Source organism: Argopecten irradians, chromosome 15, assembly GCF_041381155.1.
Source record: "Argopecten irradians isolate NY chromosome 15, Ai_NY, whole genome shotgun sequence".
Lineage (NCBI taxonomy): Eukaryota > Metazoa > Mollusca > Bivalvia > Pectinida > Pectinidae > Argopecten > Argopecten irradians.
Genome location: NC_091148.1, coordinates 13554384 through 13578036, shown reverse-complemented (window position 1 = coordinate 13578036; position 23653 = coordinate 13554384). Strand labels below are relative to the sequence as shown.

Below are 23653 nucleotides of genomic sequence, written 5' to 3'. Positions count from 1 at the left end.
CAATATCAAATCTAATAATGTGAAAATTCCATGACAAACTTTCAAACCTCACGTTCATTCCAAACTTTCACACCTCACATTCATGACAAAATTTTAAACCTCGCATTCATGGCAATCATGGCAATCATTCAAACCTAACATTCATGGCAAACTGTCAAACCTCCCATTCATGGCAATCTTTCAAACCTAACATTTATGTCAATCATTCAAACCTAACATTCATGGCAAACTGTCAAACCTCCCATTCATGGCAATCTTTCAAACCTAACATTTATGTCAATCATTCAAACCTAACATTCATGGCAAACTGTCAAACCTCGCAACCTCACATTCATGGCAAACTTTCACGACTCACATTCATGGCAAACTTTCACGACTCACATTCACGGTAGAATTTTCAAACGTCCACACCTCGCATGTATTATAATATGTTGATTTGTAACCAACCTGGAGGTAAACTCATCTGTCGCTGCATCATTCTATTCTGACTAAACATTTGTTGTTGTTGTGACTGCTGATTAAACATGCCCATCGTGTTCCCGCCCGTCTGGTTTCCGCTGAACTCTCCGGGAAACTGGAAACGACTCTGTTGATGGTTCGAGTTGGGTATGGATCCTCCGGACATTGACCGATGGCGATTCATGTTAAACTGTGAACCCTGGTGATAGGAAATCATGGAAGGTTTATATGGTACTGAAGAAAATGTATATTAACAGGAAACAAGTCGGTGGTAAAATCTAGGGAGAGGCTGTCACTATGTGAAAACGTGTGTCCAATCACTTTTGTCAACGGTTTATGACAATGAAACCCGGCAAAATCTTTTAATACATACACATCCTAAAACCAAAACTATCTGAAAGACTTTATCTTGATTCCCTCAATTACCTTACTTGTAGTATACATGTAGGGCCAGACAGAATGCAAGGGACATATTGGGATGAAAACCTGGTAAGATCTTTTAATATATACACATCCTAAAACCAAAACTATCTGGAAGACTTTGTATTAATTGCCTCAGCTGTAGTATACATTTTGGCCAGACAGAATGCCAGGGACATATTGGGATGGTCATATGAATGTACTTGTAATCTGTTGTACTTGTATATACATAGGGCAATCTCAAACGTACCTGTGGTATGCTCATTGGACTTTGCATACTGCCTGGCTGTTGTGATCGAGGGGCGCCCCACTGGTTCTGTGGCTGATTAAAGTGAGGAGAGATCTGGGATGAGGGTGGCGTTGGACCCATCATAGGGTTCGAAGCCTGAGGCGTTGGAGGCCCCTGTTGAGAGATCTGACTGTTGGGGGTTCCCGGACCAAGAATCTGCTGGAGACCTGCCGGACTATAGTGCGGCGACATTGGTCCAGGGATTTGGTTCCGCTGTAAGTAAACAATACATTAATCAATGTTGAAGTTTAATACTGTTAACAGGCTTCTTTTAAACATTTAAATTAATCAACAAGGTAGGCATATGGTATGTTGTCAAATCCTATATGAATGGAGTGAAATTAAGGATCCGTGTTTTAGATTGATTTTAATCAGTCCAAAAAACAATCAGGGTTCCATAAGTACCATACGAACCTGTATAGTAACATTAGGTGCACTGCCGCTGTTCATTAAATCTCCAAGATTTTCCGGAAATGCTTGATTTTCCATTCCCTGTAAGGACAGTAATTTCTTCAATGTTTATATTAACCAAAATATGTAAACACCCTTTTTTATTATGAGAATGTTTGTGATACCCGTAAATTATTCTAGTAGAATGTGATACCCGTAAATTATTCTAGTAGAATGATATTTCTAGTTCCAATAATCCAAAAAAATGAATGTGATGAGAATAAATGAAGATCATGGTGAGAAGGGGGATAACTCCCACTTTATTAATGCATAAGAGAGTTCCTTGGTACAGTTATACCAAATAAATCAAATCGTGGTACGAGCATTAAAAATAATGATTAAAGTTAATAGATTGTTGGGGAAACGAAAAATAAGGCTCATAGATATGTTCAGTTTACACTTCTGATTCACATTCAATTTTGTGTAAGACTGTTGAATTGGTCCCCTCCTATGTGAGAACACTTCATTGTATTTTTGCAAAAACAAAAATGTTTTTTTTAACCTTGAAAAAAATAATTTTCTGATTCACTTACCGGTGGGAAATGCTGGTTGAACTGCTGACTCAGTTGACTCTGAAGTAAGCGCCGTTGCCGCTCCATCCTTCGCTTCTCGATCTCGCGCATCTGCTTGAGTTTTTGCTGATGGAGGAGGGACTGTCTCACCTGACTGGCTGTTGAGTTGGGATTCATGTTGAAGACTTGTCTCTGCTGCTGGTTTCCCTGTAAGGCACTGGCATGGGGCACTACAAGGAAGAGCATTTGTCAATGGGTTACATATCATTCGCCTGGTTTTGTTTATCCTTCTATTTAATAAGAAACTTAACAATAATTTTGAGGTTTAAACGCGATAATTATTTTGTTTATCGATGTATAGACCGAATCCGAAGTGTACACTGCTTGAAAACTGGTTGTTTGTTGATATGATGGTATCAAAAACTAAGTTTCAACTTTAAGTCTAAGTCTTGATAGTCAAATGATTTAACAAATAAGGGTTTGAAGGAGAGATATCCAAACCTCGGATTCACCGAGCTTCACGCTATACGAAGGTTAGTAATTCCATAAGAAATAAACTTTTATATGAGCCAGTTATTAGTAATTCTTACACCTGAGCCCTACTCAATTTGCCCTCTTATACTTGTGCTTCTCGAGTATAACTTCAGATTGCTAAGTTTGTAACTCTCCTGATTCTGGAAATTCTTCGACTATGAGCCGATTATGCTAATTGAATTTGCACTGTTCTAAGAGAAGTGAAGTCTTTCGAAAGATCTTACAGATAGAGCTCAACTCAATATGTGCTCTTCTGAGAAATATTCTCAAAACATCTTTCAAATCATAAATAGAAGAGCTACCAGAATCAAAAGAGCTACAAAACGAGTGTCTACAAGTTATATTCTAGTAGTAGAAGAGGGCAAGTAGAATTAGGCTTCGTATAGCTTCCAGATGCAGAAGAGCTTCATGTACAAATCAAGTGATCAAAAGCTTTATTCTACAAGATTTCTGAAGTAGAAAAGGGCAAATGGAGGTCAGCTTCGGAAAATACTGTGGGAAGACTACTTCCCTTCTAAGAAGAGCACAAATCAAGTTGACTTCTGTAGCGTTGTTTTAGTACATATTCACAAGAACTGAGAGAAGTGACTGACCTTGTGGACCAGGAAGCCTCGGTCCCTGGGCGCTGAAGTTGGAGGGAGCTGCCTGATTAAAGCCTTGTTGCGGGGACAGAGCAGATTGCTGCTGCTGCTGCTGCTGTTGGGCCCGCGGGGACATCTGCTGGAGTTGGAAACGGATGTTGTTTACCCCCATCCCCGGGGACATTTGTCCCATCTGTTGTTGTTGTTGTTGCTGCTGCTGCCCTATCACCCCCGGGTTGAACCCCTGGGGTTGTTGAGCCATGCTTGACGTGACTCTGGTCTGGCCCCCCATCATTCCTGGCTGTGCGGCTTTCTTAGCCTGCGACGGCTCTTCACTCATCAACTGTTGCTGTATTGCTTTTATGGCCATATCGTCATTGGCGTCAGTGCGTACCTTACTGGCGTCCTGGGTCAGGCCCAGCATGTTATCGAGCTCGGAGAAGCCCGAGTCACTAAGGACCTGTTCTAACTGTGATATAATGGACTCGTCTGTGAAGTTGGGAGTGGACCTCTGTATGTTACCTTGAGACATGTCCTGTTGTAAGTCGGCAGCCTGCTGGAGAATCTGGTCAAGTAGAGCGTCCGGATTATCAACCTGATCTATCTCCATATTAGAGGGTGGCTGGTTACCAGTGTTGGTACCCGACAACAACTGCTGTAACTGGGCATACTGGTCTTGGTACTGTTGGCTTGTGTTACTGGATGTTGCCGTTGGCAACGAGTTGAAACTCGATGACGGTGCGCCCATATTGTTATTTGTGTTTACACTAACATCCATCGCGGGATTTGTGAGTCTACTCAAACAGTCATCTTGTTTACTCGACCCATTAGCAGAAAACGATGGCTGTTCCATTTTGATGTCTTTTGCACAGCCATCCTCTTTAGACTTTTTCGAAGAGCTCTGCTTATCAGAAGGTTTCAGGACCATGATTTTGTCTGACAAATTCTTCGGTAATCTATTATGGGGATTCTCACAAGGATTCAGCGATTGTCCTATTGTCAATTGAGTTAAAACTTTTGTCTCTTTTGCGTTTTTACGTGATAACAGTCGGGCAAGCAGCGCATTCTTTTGTGTCAGACTACTGCTCTGAGGCTGCTGTTGTTGTTGTTGTTGTTGTTGTTGTTGCTGCTGCTGTTGCTGCTGTTGCAACTGCAGTTGTATTTGGGCCTGAAGTTGTTGTTGCTTTATATTATTCAAAGCCATCTCGGAGTCCAATCCATCAGGGACATCTGAATCTGAAGGCGGTGCTTTCCGTTTCAGTGCCTTTGAGGCTAAGCTGTTACTAGATACACTATTTTCTTCGTTTCCCTTCTCCCAGAAGTAGTTCAGTAGGTTATCAAGATTTTTGTCTCCAAGAAGAGATGAGGTATTTGGGATCTTTTTGGCGCTGTCCGAGCCCGTAGGAGCAGGTACGGGGCCAGAAATAGAGGCCTTGGCAGCGGGTCGGTCCATTGTTGATTGAGCTTGCGAGTATGAGGTCCCATGTTGTGTTTGTGTTGAGGATATACTGGTGGGTAAGGAGCCACCGCCCTGGGGTAAGGTCGGGGTCGTTGGAGGTAGTGGATGTTGTGGGGTCATTGGGGTTAACGGGGTCACAGGAGTGAGAGGCGTTAGAGGGGTCATAGTCGTCGACTGGGGCTCCTGGGGTCCTGACTGATGGCGATGACGTGACGCAGGATCGTTTTCTTGACTAGTGCTCTCCTGTTGATATAGAAATTTTATAAAGAATAAGCTTACAATAAATTAATATGGTTATAATCAAGTACATCTCATTCACGGTCTAGGAAAATATTAATTGTTTGCAGTGTGTTTGCAGAGAATTTAACTGGCTCCCAAAGGTTCATCATTTACTTTACTGTAAAATTGATTAAAATAGTTTCAAATGCTGGTGTTTTGTTGTTTTTTTTCCGTTTTTTCTTCTTCTCCATTTTGAATGCTTAGAGCTATTCACAAACTTACACTTAATGTACCTTGATATTGCTGTCATCATTGAATTCAAGAACATTTCCATGTATGACTATAATATGAAATGTCTTAACTGGTTAATGGTACATCTCTATACTTGGTGGGGAACAGTTTTTGCTGTTGACTTGATAACCACCAGGAAATGTCTAAACTGTTGACTAAACCTGAACTGTAATCTCTACTTGGCTGGGAAATAGTTTTTTTCTGTTGACTCGGCAATTAATGCTGTTACAACTTACGGCTGGTGCTGATGTACACGTCATCTCTTCCTCATTCAGTAGTATCTGTAATAGTTCCCCTGATAGCTTTCTCTGTTTGCCTTTCCCTGCCTCGTTATTCTTTGCCTGAAGATGGGCACTATCTTCTGAACTTAGGAGTTGCTGGAAAAAATATTAATCAAAAATGATCATCATGAATCATGAATATGGCAGGTCAGACACCATAATACTTCAATTACTGTAAATCAACTTATTTCTGTGTGTGATGAAATTCGACATTTGCAGGCGATAAGAAATCACTAAAACGTTAATCATAATACTGCCACTGAGTTACGATAATCCAATGTATTTACGTATTATGTAGGCGATAAAAAATCACTAACATAAATCGCCAAGAAAATGTTTCACCCATTTAGTCCGCCAAATAGGGTCCAATGAAAGTTCCAATCAAACTTGGCAGGGCCAACCCCCCCCCCCCCCAGTAATATTTGATTTGCGAAATTGAATGAAAAAAGCTGAAAATGCTGTTTTTTGTTAATCAAAGGCCATTACTCTGCCAAAATCAAAGTCCCGATCGAACTTTGCCAAGGCCCTAAGACATTTAAGCATTTTACCAAATTTCGAGAAAATCGCTTAAGATTTGTGGCAGTTATTGCACAGAAAAAAATCATTACAGAGAGAGAGACGGACGGATAGACGGACAAACCCAAATTAATATCCCCTGTTATGCGTGAAAAGCTAAATCAAGTTGATGTGAAAATAAGTCTACATTATACAGTAAATCAACATTCTTTCGTGGCTAAGAAATTTCGCGATTTCTGTTTCAAAGTATTTTTCGCCGGGATTAAGGTTTGCTTATTTAAATATTAAATGGAAAGTGAAATCCAGCCATGTTTTTTTTTTCTAAAATTTTTTTCGAGAGCCATCAATGCGTGTTTCTTGGCCGATTGTAAATCGCGAACATTTATTGTTGTGAAAATGTTTTGAACAAAAGTGTAGTAGTTTCATACGACTATAAGTCGCAAAATTGAAAAGGCGTGAAAAAGCCATTGTGCATGAAAATGCGAAATAAAGTTGCTGTGAAAATAAGTACTGGGTTTCCAGTATACTAGCAGTGAGATGTTGAGCTCTTAATTCCAATAATTATGTATAAACATATATTTTTATCACTGAGTTAACAATTCAAATACCTGGTACTACAAACCAATTTTTTGATATTCCAGAATTTTAGTAGCATTTAATATTCATAGGAATTTTTTTTCAACCATAGCATGTTTTTGAAATATCTGTATATTTGATTAAGTACAAGCAAAATTTACCTGGCCCTGATTTCTTGAAACATTAGCGCAGAATCAAGTCAAAACTGAAGTTTTACTCCTTATGTAACTTAAGTGAGAAAATTGACTTCTACGTCTGTTTTTATTTTTACTTCAGTTTGTTTCAAGAAATCGAAGCCAGATTTACAGCTGCGACTAACCTTTAATAAAACGTTACTAGGCTTTTTAGCCTCAGCTTCATTTTTATCCATGTCCCCGCCCATTTCCTGCACCCCAGCCTCGTTGTTTGACTTGTTCTCAGTTTCCTGGTCAGTTTCATCGTCCTGACTGAGCAGCTGTTTGAGGATGTTGTTGCTCTGCTCCGACTTTGACTTGGACCTACTGTCACCCTCATCGTTATGTGTGGTGCTCTGAGGTTTGTCGGGTGGACTTTGTCCCGGCCCCGGCTGAGGACTCTGGTTCACACTATCAGCCGGGGATTTCACAACTGAACTGTCTAATATTTTATTTTCTCTTACGCCTGACGCATTACTGTCTACTGAGGAACTCCGACTAAACAAATCGTAGTCGGAACACGAGGAGGTTTGGGTCAGTAGCATACACAATTTCCCCACTCGGGCGTTTGAGGAGTTGCTTCTCTTGTCCAACACCTGGCTTTCTGAGCCAGGGAAATTGAACTCACCTCCTGACAGACGAGGGGAGGGGCTTACATGGTTTGAACCAATCATATTTGATTGTTGTGTGTCCATGGACTGTAGTGCTTGTAAGGGAGTAGCTGATTGGCTAGTTGTCAGACCTCCAATGTTGCTGACTTGTGGTGGATGCATTCGGACCCACGATTGAATCCCCTGGTTTCCAGAAACTGTGAGAGAAATAATAGTTACAAAATCAAAGAAGAAAATACCAGAAGTATCTGCAACAGTTAAGCCCCTTTCCCTATAAGATATCAGGATGGGAATGAATTATAATAATATACAATTAACTATTGCACCCCTGAAATTTCATAATGGACTGTTCTAGTTCTTGATTTAGAAGAGTCTTAAGTGTGTCTTCAGGGGTGAATGAGTTTATACATGATAATAATGACAATAATTACTAATGGATAATTTTTTTACACTCAAAACCTTCAGCTATGAAAATCATTTAAGACTAGGTAAAAGCATTATATTACAATTTACCGTGATCTTACATTTGACAAGAAACAAAAGAACCCATTTTCATTTAACTCTGGAATTCAAACAAATATTTCATAATAAGACATACAAACACATCATACAAGTGCGATTGCTTTGTTCTTCAATAATGTTGTGTTTTTCCTTTAAAAGTAATGTAAAACAATGAAACCTTACCTGGAGGGGGCCCAGACGACATGGGTGGTGTCCGTTGGTGCGGATATGGCACTCCGATATTCCCACTTCCTGCGGGAGACATACGATTCATAGATCCTGAACTACTTCCTGGACTTCGCTGGTTAGAATATCCCATCATGCCTCGCTGATTTGGCATAGGAAATGACATATTTTTAGGATTTGAGCTTGGAGAGAAACCTGGACTTTTCTGTCCTCCGGTTTCAAAAGAGTTACTTCTCTGGAAGTTCATAGCAGCTTGAAGCTGTCGTTTATCGGCCATCGAGACCTGCTGAGGAAGAGGAGCCATGTTTGGCCTCTGTTGTAATTGTTGTGCCATCACTGATGATTTCATCGGTCCGATGTTGTTATTCCATGAATTCATGTTCACACTCGGAGACACAGGTGTCCGGGAATTTCCACTGGACATTACAAAGTTTCCGTTACTGTTATTGTTATTTCCAACCGCAGAATTAATCCCGGAAATCTCGGATGCGAATGTATCCCAACTGTTGGAGGAAGCAAAAAGGTCCAATGTCTCATCCTCCTGAGGGGGGATAACTCCACCGGAGCTCATCCCCTGCGACATAAACGAGGGATTTAACGTACCAAGCATCATGGACAATGAATTCTGATTAACTGGACTTGTTGGATTTCTCTGGCCGGTCAATAACGGAGACTGACCAATAATAGACTTCATAAGACTGGACGAAGCCGAGCCCTTTAGTTCGTTATCAGAATCACACTGACGAATGATAGAATGAGTTGACATAACAAAGTCAGGATCACCATTGTTCTGGTTTGTGAAGAGCGTGCTCTTTGTCTGAACAAACACATACCGACTGCCTTCTAACTTAAAGCGGTACACACTACTTGTGTTGGTTCGTGATTTAAGCACTGTGGAAACCAAAAAAAAGACATTAGTTAATTCATCTTTGCTCAATACAGAGTTACCTCCCATGTGGGAAGGTTTTCGTTGCGATATGAATATTTTGTGAGCGAATTTTGTGTCATTTTCCCTGAAAAACAAATGTTATTTCTTCTCTGTACATTACAGAGTTACTTCCCTTGCAGGAAGATAATCATTGTGACGTCATTATTTTGAGAACGAAATTCACATTGTTTTTTCTAAAAGCATGATGTTAAGCAAACACATGACATCACAATTTTATATTCTGATTTTTTCACTTTTATCAAATAAAATACTTAAGTTTTCACATCATTTAATGAATAATTTAGCATTTTTTTAATTTTAAGTAAATATACAATTAACAATTGTTAAATGATTCTTCCATATATTGATATATACTTGATATCAATTGTGAAGAGAACTAACATATGCATTGCCTGTTGTTTGATCCATTTTCAATTTAATTTAATTAAAATAAAGTTTTGTTGAAATTGAATTAATATACATTTATATCTAACATTGTATGATTTAATTAATATGATAAACATATTTTCAGACATAATCTCCAGTTCAGAATGTCAGTTAAACTGAAGATGACCAGTTTGCCAACAGCTGACTATTAATTAACAGGTAGGTTATAAACTGACAGGTAAGTTATACCCAAACAGATACAACGAACAGTTGTAGATATGTTCATTACAGGTCAGTCAAGGTGTTATAATCAACATCACTTGTGTTAGTGACAGTCTTATAGCTGTAGTGATTAAATTGCCAAGTTATGAGATATGTTCAGGTGTCAAAGCATTGTGCACTATCTCAAGTCGCCATAATAACAATTCTAAAATGTTTTATACTACATACATTTTTTTTTTTTTAAATTGATGTCCAGCTCTATTATAATAACGTTTCTTTCAAAAACGAACCTCATTTTCAGTGGGTTTCACCAAGAACGTATATGAAATAAATCTTTGGTTTTACCTACATAAAAATTAGCCTATTTATACTATTTCATTTGATGTGAATGAATATATGACACTTTTTAGTAACATTACTTTCATTACAAATAAGGTCCCATATTTTATAAGGTTTTGATAAGAATTTGACCATATTTCTTTAAATTGAATATTTTACCTTTGCTCTATTTAGTAACATTTCATTCGATACAATTAGGTCCAATATTTTGTAAGGTTTTCATCAGAATTTGACCACATTTTACTGAAGTTTGACTGTTTTTATTTTAATTCAATGGTTTATCCTGGCACTATTTAGTAACAATATTTTCAATGAAATTTAATCCCATATTTTATAAGATTTTGATAGGAATTTGACAATATTTCAGTGAATTAGTTTGACTGTTTTTTTAATTCAATATTTTGCATGATTTAGTATCATTACTTTCAAAACAATTAACGTACCATACTTCATAAGGTTTTTGATGAGAATTTGACCATATTTTATTGAAGTTTGACTGATTTTTTTTTTTAATTCAAATTTTTGCCCTTGCACTATCTAGTAATAATATTTTCAATGAAATTTGGTCCGATATTTCACGAGATTTTGATAAGAAATTGACCATATTTTAGTAACGTCAACTGATTTTTGCCCAGCTTTCACCTGTATTAATGACAGGTATGACATTCTTACCTTCCTGTATGTGCTTAGATAAGATTTGTACGTCGTTAAGATGGCAGAAATCCTGTAAGTTCTTACCTTCCTGTATGTGTTTAGATAAGATTTGTACGTCGTTAAGATGGCAGAAATCCTGTAAGTTCTGTCCAATAAAGTTTGGGCAGGTATTATGTCCTGGCGCTACACCACTGCAAACACAAAGCAATCAATTACCATATATAGGTACATGTATGGAGGGAGTCAATATGGTGTTATACTAACCTGGTGAAATCAAATAATGACCAAGGGTGAAGATCACCTTCCTGAGGAGCTCGACATTGTGATATCATGATTTTGTGTTTTTGAAATACAGAAAGTTATTAGCCAATGAAAATAATGGAAATTTACCATCAGATTACATCTAATAAACATATTAATATTACTGACACTAAATCAGCAACATTAATATGTAATTATCTGTCTTCTATTCTTTTTTGTCTTAACTTATTTTATTCATGTATTCAGAGTCTGCATTAACATTCCTGAACTTTAAGGAACTCCTTCACTTAAAATTCTTCACAAGAAAGCATTACACAAGTTAAGAATTCTCCTTAAATGTAAATGGTGAGACAAGCCAAATTTCTGGGTAGAAGTACATATATGCTTACCATCATATTCCATTGGACAAGACAGAGATTGGTAATAACTTTTGTCCCCTAAAATTCATCACCGTGACATTATAAAACTATTGATAGATTTTACCCCGGACATGCAGTCACCAATAATATTCTGTACGTACATATTACAGAGTTATCTCCCTTATGGGAAGGCATCAATTGTGACATCATTATTTAATTTTCTGAGCGAAACTTAAATTGTTTTCTCTAATAAAACAAATGATGTAACAATCAATACCTACTCGCAAGGGCAGATAACTATTTAATATGCAAAGACGGAATTACATTAAACTAGTTTTTACCTTGTATCATGAGCTATAATTTTTCCGTTTAAATCCTGTTTCGTAGTAAATTGTTCAATACCCAGCATTGTATTTGTCTTCTCTGCTAAAGAAAGTCGTCGTGCAATACACACTAGACAAGACTGGCCTTCTGTAATGATAACAATTTTTTTTTTTATTAAATTAAATCAAAGTATTGAAAGTACTGAAGAATATATGAAATACCAGAAAAAACATGTTCTGTATGATTTGAATTTTCCATACTTGCTTTTTATTTGGGATAACTTACATATTGATTTTGATTAAGAAAGCCGAATATTATAAAGATGACAATTTCACGGTATCATCATAATGAGCAACGTGTAATAAGCTGTCATTATTGTGTGTAAATCTTATCCTGGTCACACACTCTGAACCTATCTTAAAGCCAGCCATTCTTTACATTCCTGGGGTTATTTTCACTGTCATTATATCTACCCCTGGACTATCTTACAGTAAAACTGACCAATCACAGGCCAGCTTCCTTTGAAGATTACAGAGAGCGAAGCCAGTAAAACTGACCAATCACAGGCCAGCTTCCTTTGAAGATTACAGAGAGCGAAGCCAAACTCTAAAGCCACAAAGTCAACCACAATGTACCCTTATTCGATTTTTTTATGTACACCAAAGGACCAAATTAATTGCTTGTCCATAGTTGCACACAAAGCCTTGAAATGCCTTCAGTTTTATTATGAGATAGTCCAGGGGTGGATATTATGTCAGTGATAGTAACCCCTGGTATGTCGAGGATGATAGTTAACATCCTATGTAAATCAGCATATTGGACGATTTAACTTTTGAAACCAGAAATAATAAGCTGTTATCATGTGGAATTTTTCCAGCCAAAAAAAAATTCAGCAAAATATTAGCCTGTTCACATGCTCTGAAAACCTCTCTTATCTGATCACCTGTGTAATTGGTACCATACCTGTGCTCTCCGATGCATCGGAAAATTTCTCCCCGGGCTGCAGTATGGCAGAAATTTGCATATTCTCATATTGAGACACATATGTTTGTTTAACTTCCACATCATCATTTTCTTCACCTGACAAACACAAAAACAAGACAATAGAATGGATTCATTTCATTTCAATTCATTCACCCCCAAAATTCTATAATGAACTGTCCCAGTTTCAGTTTTAGGTGAGTTCAAATATGTCTTTAGGGGTGACTGAGTTAAACTAGATATGTGTGTAACACATATATTTTAACTCATTCACCCCCGAAATTCTATAATGATCTGTTCCAGCTTTAGTTTTAGGTGAGTTCAAATGTGCCTTCAGGGGCGACTGAGGCAAACTAGATATGTGTGGCAATACATAATTTTCAAGATTTTGTGTAGATTGAAGCAGGACAAGATGGGGCAGCCCCTGTTTAAGTTGTGTTCCTCCTAGCAGGGCTCAAACCCATGACACCAGACAAACAGTATGCTGCTCCACCAACTGTTGAGCTAAAGGGAAATTCCCCTTAGTGCGAAGCTTAGAGGTGATCATATCACTATGTACAATTAAAACCTGCTACATATATAATACCGTATTCAACCTAATAAGCGCTCATGTCCCTATAAGCGCCCCTCAACCTTTTTGAGGACTCAATTTCAATTGCCCAGGCATAAATTAAGACCAAAACTACACAAAATGTATAGATTTGCAATACAATTTCGTTCTATTAGCACCTTTTCATTCTTTTCAATTTGTATACGCCCTGGGCGTTTGTTGGGTCGAATACGGTAAATTAATTCCCATTGACCCCAGAATTTGATTTTAACTATGTTCTACTGTATTTCTGTCTAACATTATTGTGTGTCCATGATTCCTGCATACTTACTTGGGGGTTTTATCAGCATACGACAATTAAAAGTTCGGCCTTTGGCCGCAGCCTCAGTGGACCAAGGGATTACACTCGCTGGAAAAGAGAAACAAAAGAATTATCGAGTGACTGTAAAAACAACAACAAAACTCCAAAACAAAGAATTATCGAGTCACTGTAAAAACAACAACAAAACTCCAAAACAAAGAATTATCGAGTCACTGTTATAGAACTGCTTAAAATCTGTTGTAGCGGGATTGGACTGGGTCGATCATCTGTGACAAGGTAACTCAGTCAGTAGAGCACTCCACTAGTGTTCGGAGGGTCCCGGGTTCGAATCCCGGTCTGGCTGCTACATTTTCTCCTCTCCTGTTACAGAATTGGCGCCAAACTAAATAACCCACGGTGATGGTGTTTAGAAGGGTTTCGTATATCTTCGAGGGTGAAGACTTCGAGAAAGGAGGGAGGAGTGTAGCGGGATTGGACTGGGTCGATCATCGGTGACCAGGTAGCTCAGTCGGTAGAGCACTCGCCTAGTGTTCGGACGGTCCCGGGTTCAAATCCCAGTCTGACCGCTACATTTTCTCCTCTCCTGTTACACTGTTTATGAGTTGCATATTTTGTAAACATCTGCAACTTGCTACTGTGAACAGGGTCACCCTCAGATATTTCAATATAAAGTAAAAGAACTTTCCTCAATACACATATTTTAACTTAATCAATGCCAGAGGTCGGAGAGATGTGACCCTGATTGTAATACAATGTACCATAAGATAGAAAACCTACATAATCCTTTGTTTTTAACAATACAGAACAAGTTAAAATAAAATACCTGCAATATATTAAATCGGTTGAAAGCACCTGTTCAGTGCCTGGTAAATATATCTAACAAAACTACAGAATGTTTGTAAGAGAAAACTGTCATCTGAAAAGTGGCTTTCACAGCATCCTGATTTTTTCCATTTAACATTATTTACTTAAAATGATACATGAAGGATGTCGACCACTTGGAAGACAAGTCTCTGACTCAAAGTGTTATCAACTCTAAATAAAGTCTATTATTATTATTATATCAACTCATTCACCCCTGAAATTTCATAATGGACTGATCTAGTCTTTGATTTAGAAGAGTCTAAATGTGTTTTAAGGAGTGAATGAGCTAAGGTCTGCAACCTTTTTTTTTCTAAACTAGACTTACATTCTATTCCCTCTGTGTGACAGTATATCAAGTAATAATACAATTCTTTGAGATATTTTGAGAGTAAACATAACTGAATTTTTGTGTTGTACTTACCTAATGAAACAGGCAGTACTTTGCCCAAGGACATAGGAAGCAGACTACTACTAAATTTGGCATGATCCCCTACATGTATAATATTATAGACACTCTTTCCAACTAGGTCATCCTGTAATGAAAGACAATTATACCGCCATGAATCAAAATTATACTGTAAACCAATTTTTTTGGTTGTGATATAGAAATTTTTCGATAAAGCACAAATGTGAATTCTAATATTCACGAATAATTGTATAAAATGTATTTAAGCATTGATGTTACTATTTTTTAACTTCAAAGAGGTATGAAAGAAATTTTATTTGCAAACTGTGTGAATCATTCTCACAAAAGATTGCAAACAAAATTTATTTCATACCTCTATGAAGTTAAAAATAGTTACATCAATGCTTATAATTAATTTTTCAGACTACTTTATAACATAAAATACATTTAAATGTACGATTCTATTGATTTTCCAATGGATTATTTTTTCTAAATTCATACGCAACTCTATTGTGACATCATCAATAAGTCGGATGTTTGCGCCATTCTCGGATTTTTTCTTTATAGTATATGAAGAAAAAGAATCTTCCAATCAGAGAGTTGGATTTAGTATGATAACAAATTAAAATTAACCATACACCGTTATCACTAAGAACCTTCAATCATGAATGTATGTACAATACATTGTATTCACAAATTTGTGAAAATAATGACATATTTTAGAATTAAACTATCTTTTGATCTGTGGTCTATTGATGCCAGAGCTTTGCAGAAAACAATCATAATGCGTGTTAGTGGGTTTGGTTTTATTAGTTTAACGTCCTATTAACAGCCAGGGTCATGTAAGGACGTGCCAGGTTTGTTGGTGGATGAAAGCATGAGTAGTCGGGAGAAAAACCACCAACCAGCGGTCAGTACCTGGCAACTGCCGCACATGGGATTCAAACCTGCATCCAAGAGGTGGCGGGCGTGCTAGCACATTATGAATAGATTGTACTATAATGATACAAGACTCTGTCCATCATGTAGCTCTTAAATACTGTACAGAAATGGTATAAGATTCTGGTCAACAAATTAAAAAAAGAAATTGTTCAAAGCTGTTGTTGTTGTTGTTTTTTAATTTCCCACTCACCTCTACATATTTCAGATAACTGGACACATTTTCAGACACAAATTCAACTTTTCCTTGACCATTTACAACAAACAGGAATCCATCGAGGGCCTTCAAATAAACGAAACACCAGATATTAGATATACATGAACAGTATTTGCCGTAATAAACGTCCCTCCCCCTATAAGTGCCCCTCCCATCATCGGGAGAAGAGTTGAAGTTGTATAAACACCCCCCTCCAATGCATGTGGTGCATCAGTATTGTATCCTATATTAAATGAACTTGCGAGTCTTTTACATATGAATCAGAACATAGTAATGTGTCTCAAAGGATAAAAGGCACATGCATGTTTCATGTTACAGGTTATGTAATATACTATAAATACAGAAAGATTAAAAATATGGCTTGCTTTTTTTGTTTACAACTTACATTTTGGTTTATTAATAAGTGTCCTTCTCCTTGTTACAATTATTTATTACGGCGAATACGGTATATAGATTGAACTTAACAACAGAAATGAAATTTCCTGAAATAATAGGATCTCCCGCATGATTTTACTCAAGTTCCATTAACATTCCTTAACTTAATTCGTTCAACCCTAAAGACACATTTAGGCTCTTCTTTATCAAAGTCTAGACCAGTCCATTATGAAATTTCAGGGTAAATTAGCTAAGAAATCTCTTAACCTGAAATACAAAATTACAGAAGAATTTTTTCTAAACTTCTGTAAAACTTTCCAATAAAAGATTTAAAGTTAAAAATGTCTTTAAGTTAAAGAACATTGATGAAACTGGGACAAGCTATCTAAGTGAAGAAACTTTCCCTGTACGAAAACATTACAGAAGTTAAGGGAAATATATTTATTTAAGGAGCCTTTCTTAAAATCTTTAGTGCTTTCCTATTGGGAATTTTAAGTAGGAATTTCTTGAAGTTAAGGACTGTTTTGACTTCTGGGCAGTTTTACCTACCTCCAAGAGAAGTGGCCCAATTACATTGTTGGCCAAAACAGTGGATTTGCTAGATGACACCTGACTTTGTTGTACTGCCTCTGATCCCGCTTCTGGAAATCAAATAAATAGATAAATAAACAATTAAAATAAATACATAAACAATCAAATGGACAAATCAATAAACAAAATGTCTTGTCCCCCAGTATTTCCCCGTCACCATAATTATCTATTGATATAATACATACATGTATTTCTCTTCAAATTCCAAATGTGACAATCATCTATCTACCAAATTTACCTACACTTTTGCTTTTGCATATTACAGAGTTATCTGCCCTTGCCGGTAGATATTGATTGTGACATCATGTGTATAGGAACACAAAGTCACATTTTGCAGTGAAAACAACACGAGATTTGCTCACAAATGACGTCACAATCGATATCTACTCGCATGGGCAGATGATTCTGTTGTATGGAAAGACAAAATACAAACATTGTTTACTGACTTATAATTCACAGTATCAATAATAATATTTCTCTTCTATTTTTCTCATAAAGTTTAGGTCATAGCTACCTACACAAGTTTTATTTGTATTATGTGAATGTGATGGCGAGTCAACCAAATTAATCTTGATAGATACTGAGAGATCTTATATAAACTAACTATTTAAGAAAGATCTGAATTTGACTATATATCTGTGTTATTTGTACATCTGTCTCATTTTTAAAACTCATTCACCCCTAAAAACACACTTGAACTCTTCTACATCAAGACCTGGGACAGCCTATTATGAAAATTCAGGGGTGATTGGGTTAATCATCTTCCTCATTACAGAGTTTGCGACACAGAAAATTACAGTAAAGTATATGGGAAACACCAATAATAACAGCACATTGATCTACTGTTTCTCCGTTAAAACAAACTCCCTACATCCATCACGATGGGTAAGTTTTGAGAAGTAATTGAAGAAAATAGCACTGGGGAATTGGTCATTCGTCTTATACATGGGGGCCCCAGATAACTGTTGGCTTCGTTTGGCCCACGTTGGGAGCTGGAGAAAGATTTCGCAGGCGACATTTGTAGTAAGACGGAGTGAAGTCCTATCTGGACTCCGACGGAGTGAGCCAATATGATATGAAGCTGGTGTTGTGTTCGGAATGATCACCGAGGCGGTATTGATTTTTTACAGCTTTCCCTTGGCCAGTTACCCAGTGCTATCATCTCTTGGTTTCTACACGTCATGTAATGTAATGTAACAGTTCTCCCGCTCAGGCCTTCCTCCTGTCGTACAAAACGACTTGCCATGTTCATTTCTATTATGTCGGGGGTACCGCGGTGACAAAGTCGTGTGCGATCCTCAAGAGCTGTCGCGTTCTGGGAAATTACTCCAATCTGTGAAGTCTTCTCATAATATAAGATGTCATGTTTCTTCAATTTATTTTAATCTGAAACACAGCTTCTGATGAGATCCCTCCAATGCTAATAAGACAAATGTGAAAAACACGCTCTTTTCGAATATGTAGCAACTAAGTGTGACAAAGTGACAGAATTTGTGAAAAAATAACACAAATAACCTGGAAACTCACCAATGTATATTGCTTTCTACAATGACTTTACTTATGTCCACTGAAACTGAACTATACTCATGTGTTGAGTAAATCAATAGCATCCTGCAGTGATATATTTCTATATTCACAATTGTAACCAACATCCATTTCTAAGTAATTAACATCAGCAAGAACATTATATAAAGATATTTATTGTTGTTTGCTTGACCACTCACTGCATTTTTACAGTGTCTGATTTTAGTGACCACCAAGATATCCAGTTGACCATTGACTTTTAGCAATTTCAGTACTCAATAATCATTTCTCAGAAATCCGAAGAGTCGAAACCTATGACAAATAGACATGTGTTTCAAACACAAGACTCAAATCAAGTTTTTTTGAGTCAAAAACATACTCTCTGGGGTTTACTGGATGTTCTGACCATTATACTGACCACTGACATTACTTTTACTGCCTACGGACTCTATATCTACTGACCATTGACATTACTGACCACAGACTCTATATCTACAGACCACTATACTGACCATTGCCATTACTAACCAGAGATTCTATATCTACTGACCACTATACTGACCATTGACATCACTGACCACAGACTCTATATCTACTGACCACTATACTGACCATTGACATTACTGACCAGAGATTCTATATCTACTGACTACTATATTGACCATTGACATTACTGATCACAGACTCTTTATCTATACTGACCACTATACTGACCATTAACATTACTATCCACAGATTCTATATCTACTGACCACTATACTGACCATTGCCATTACTAACCAGAGATTCTATATCTACTGACCATTGACATTACTGACCACAAACTCTATATCTACTGACCACTATATATATACTGACCATTGACATTACTGACCACAGACTCTTTATCTGTACTGACCACTATACTGACCATTGACATTACTGACCACAGACTCTTTATCTATACTGACCACTATACTGACCATTGACATTACTGACCACTGAAGACTCTTGATACATCAAGTAGAAAACATATTCATTCCATTCACTACCATATTGTGCTCGGACAAAGTGAATATGTCACATACAGTTTCTGTAAATTCAAGTTACACAACATTTATCATTGTATAGCATGTCAATTTTGTTGTGTAGAAATTCTCTTTGTTTTCGTAGTTGCTATATGGTACAATATACCATCATACAATTGGTAATTAAGCATAGCTTCATATAGCCCCATCTGTTGGCAGAAATGTTTACATCTGTGCGCAAGCAGTGATCTGATATAATATTCCATATTTCATTATTTTCCCCATGTGAGCTGTCACATACTATACATGTAAATGTATGCACTGAAATCAGACAGACAAACACAAGTATAGATGCCAGAAATATCACAGCGTGGCCATGGCCATGCGGCACTAAGATATAGATCCAATGTGTGTCCATATCATCATGAGATGTTACAGACATGTACAGGTTTTTAAAGAAATGAATTTTGTAACAGTTTGGTATTTTCAACCAATGGTCAATAAATGGAAATGTAGTAAACCAATTCTACATGGATGAAAAGTGTGACTATACAAGTAACATGTTGTCGGTGTTATTATCAACAAACGAATAGTTCCTCTACAGATAAAATAAATGTCTTTGGATACACCAATCATACTGTTTGTAAAGAGATCGGTAGTTCCTAAAGATATATATGCTATTGAGATAGAAATGTTTTTTGATAGACATATTTCCACATATACAGACAATATCATTGCAAAGAGAGAATTTAAAGATGATTGCTAGAGATATATTTATTTTAGAGATTGTTGCCAGAGAGAGATTTAATTTAGAGATGGTTGTTCAAGAGAGATTCAATTTAAAGATGATTGCTTGAGAGAGATTCAATTTAAAGATGGGTGCTAGAGATTTAATTTAGAGATAATTGCTAGTGAGAGATTTAATTTAGAGATGGTTGTTATAGAGATAGTTAATTAAAGATGGTTACTAGAGAGATATATAATTTAGAGATTTTTGCTAGAGAGATATTTAATTTAGAGATGGTTGCTTGAGAGAGATTTGATTTAGAGATGGTTGTTAGAGAGACATTTAATTTAGAGATGGTTGCTGGAAAGATAATTTGATTTAGAGTTGGTTGCTAGAGAGAGATTAAATCTAGAGATGGTTGCTACATGGACAGTAGAAATGTTATTTTTGGTGAATGCGGCCCTATATCACACTCCTGTATGTTGTTGTCCAGCTTTGTGTGTACACATAAAACATTATAAATATTACCCATCATGCAGCCTAACCAGATGTAACATAAATGAGTGATGGGTGACAGATCGGCAGGCCGCAGGTCATCAGCCTGACCTTGAAAGCTGAGCTAGCACATGTTCACATTCCAATAACAGTATCATATAAATACTTCTCTGGAAACCAAAAATACCCATACTCTCTGTTTAGGTGGCACTTTATAGCTAAAATACTAGAAGGATATATACTCTAATTTGTTTCATAGGACTATATAGAAATAATCATAAAGCAAACTCTTCCATGTCAACAATTTGGTTTGTTAATTTTTACGTCCTATTAACAGCCAGGGTCATGTAAGGACTTGCCAGGTTTGTTAGTGGAGGAAAGCCGGAGTACCCAGAGAAAAACCACCGACCAGTGGTCAGTACCTGGCAACTGCCCCACATGGGATTCGAACCCGCTTCCCAGAGGTGGAGGGCTTGTGGTAATATGTCAGGACATCTTAACCACTCGGCCACCGCGGCCTCACCATGTCAACAAACATAAAGACCATTGTAATTTGAATTTCTATCTGAATCACCAATTGAGGGATTTGAGTCACTGATTGAAGGATTTGAATTGTTAATTGAAGAATTTGTATCATTAATTGAAGGATTCTAATTTTGCTAATTGAAGAATTTGAATCATCATTTGAAGGATTTGATCATTATTATTGAAGGATTTGAATAATTAATTGAAGGATTTGGATCACTGATTGAAGGATTTGAATCATTAATTGAAGGATTTGAATTTTTTAGTGTAGGATTTGAATCATTAATTGAAAGATTTGAATTTCTTATTGATGGATTTGAAGCCTCATACCTTGTTTGATCTGTTTAATTTGATTCAGACTCTCCTGTAGTATTGCACACTTCTCCGGTTTCACTAGGAAGGAGTTCATGTCCGTGATCCGCGATGAAATTAACTCTGCAAGCTCCTCAAAGTACCCGTTTTCCTGGTCCCTTCGTCGCCTTTCATTGAGGCATTTCTGTCTGTAACACACACAAAGGTAAGTATATCAAACACCTGTTGATTGTTATAAAAAAAACATTCACCATCTTTATTCTACTGTACAGCTGTGATATTTCCCATGTGTAAACGTAAACAATATACAGTTTGAAACTACTTTACACAGGATTATTATCACAAATTATCTTTGTAGCCTTTGATAGCCTCATGTAGACAAGAGGCTGTAACATGTAAAACCATGAATTTGATCAATTTTACGAGGTATTAAACTTCGTAAATTTGGATAGATACGTTAATTTATTGAATTAAAGCCTCTGCACATATAATTAGAAACTATACATATTACAGTTACAGCAATCATGGCTACCAGTATTCTTGACCCTACAGTACAGTTACAGCAATCATGGCTACCAGTATTCTTGACCCTACAGTACAGTTACAGCAATCATGGCTACCAGTATTCTTGACCCTACAGTACAGTTACAGCAATCATGGCTACCAGTATTCTTGACCCAACAGTACAGTTACAGCAATCATGGCTACCAGTATTCTTGACCCTACAGTACAGTTACAGCAATCATGACTACCAGTATTCTTGACCCAACAGTACAGTTACAGCAATCATGGCTACCAGTATTCTTGACCCTACAGTACAGTTACAGCAATAATGGCTACCAATATTCTTGAACCTGTATTACAGTTACAGCAATCATGGCTGCCAGTATTCTTGACCCTACAGTACAGTTACAGCAATCATGGCTACCAGTATTTTTGTCCCTACAGTAAGTGGTCACCTGTCAATTTATATATATAAAATATTCAAAATCTAATAGTAAACACAAGTTTTCTAGATACTGCAGGAAAAAGGTTCTCACAGACAATATACTTAATACACAGGTAGTAATTAATGGTAAAGCCGGAGTACCTGAACAACCTAAGGTGTGAAGGTGTCAACACAAGAGTTCATGTGACATTTATACACTGAAAATCTATTTATCACTACACTTTATCAAATATCACATAAAGATCATGACAGAACATTGCTTTTCATAAAACATGTTTTGATATAGTTTATAATAAAGATTTTCAAACAAAATAGGAAAAGCTGGGAAGCAAATCCGACAATAACAGGAAAAGACCTCATGAGTGTTTCTATTCAGAAAAAAATGTCAAAGACTCATTGAATATACTTTTGACATATTAATGTCTGAGACATTCTGAATCAAAGATACATTTTTTTTTATAAATGGCTCCCCCCCCCCCAACTTTTCCCACTTCCTCAAAACTCTGAGGTCAGAAAGTGTCCCTTACCATCATTTCCCTCCACTACCCACAGTAGACCTTACTGAAAGTCCAAAGATAGGATATACAGGAAGTTAATCCTAATTACAATGCAGTTATATGTTGGATAGAGGAAGTTGATCCTAAAGACAATGTATATGTAGTTATATGTTGGATACAAGAAGTTGATCCTTAGGCATTGCAGTTATATGTTGGATAAAAGAAGTTGATCCTTAGGCAATGCAGTTATATGTTGGATACAGGAAGTTGATCCAAACGACAATGTAGATACAGGAAGTTGATCCTTAAGACAATGTAGTTATATGTTGGATACAAGAAGTTGATCCTTAGGCATTGCCGTTATATGTTGGATACAGGAAGTTGATCCAAACGACAATGTAGATACAGGAAGTTGATCCTTAAGACAATGTAGTTATATGTTGGATACAGGAAGTTGATCCTAAAGACAATGTAGTTATATGTTGGATACAGGAAGTTGATCCTAACAACAATGCAGTTATATGTTGGATACAGGAAGTTGATCCTAAACACAATGTAGATACAGGAAGTTGATCCTTAAGATAATGTAGTTATATGTTGGATACAGGAAGTTGATCCTAAAGACAATGCAGTTATATGTTGGATACAGGAAGTTGATCCTAAAGACAATGTAGTTATATGTTGGATACAGGAAGTTTATCCTAACAACAATGCAGTTATATGTTGGATACAGGAAGTTGATCCTAAAGACAATGCAGTTATATGTTGGATACAGGAAGTTGATCCTAAAGACAATGTAGTTATATGTTGGATACAGGAAGTTGATCCAAACGACAATGT

At 36.9% G+C, this 23653-nt stretch overlaps 1 protein-coding gene across 6 annotated transcripts in view; it reads right to left on the bottom strand.

The window, feature by feature from the left end:
- Nucleotides 1–23653, bottom strand: part of LOC138309030 (nuclear receptor coactivator 3-like) — a 153260-nt gene that overhangs the window by 7840 nt on the left and 121767 nt on the right. For all 6 annotated transcript variants that reach the window (XM_069250126.1, XM_069250129.1, XM_069250131.1 and 3 more), the window contains 16 exons: nucleotides 21386–21555; nucleotides 16736–16827; nucleotides 15788–15877; nucleotides 14671–14782; nucleotides 13395–13472; nucleotides 12496–12612; nucleotides 11550–11679; nucleotides 10673–10779; nucleotides 8056–8949; nucleotides 6907–7568; nucleotides 5451–5591; nucleotides 3258–4947; nucleotides 2152–2360; nucleotides 1583–1660; nucleotides 1130–1381; nucleotides 448–658 (listed from right to left, as the gene is read on the bottom strand). In XM_069250126.1, coding sequence (XP_069106227.1) covers nucleotides 448–658; nucleotides 1130–1381; nucleotides 1583–1660; nucleotides 2152–2360; nucleotides 3258–4947; nucleotides 5451–5591; nucleotides 6907–7568; nucleotides 8056–8949; nucleotides 10673–10779; nucleotides 11550–11679; nucleotides 12496–12612; nucleotides 13395–13472; nucleotides 14671–14782; nucleotides 15788–15877; nucleotides 16736–16827; nucleotides 21386–21555 — 5033 coding nt within the window. The remainder of the gene's footprint in view (nucleotides 1–447; nucleotides 659–1129; nucleotides 1382–1582; nucleotides 1661–2151; nucleotides 2361–3257; nucleotides 4948–5450; nucleotides 5592–6906; nucleotides 7569–8055; nucleotides 8950–10672; nucleotides 10780–11549; nucleotides 11680–12495; nucleotides 12613–13394; nucleotides 13473–14670; nucleotides 14783–15787; nucleotides 15878–16735; nucleotides 16828–21385; nucleotides 21556–23653) is intronic.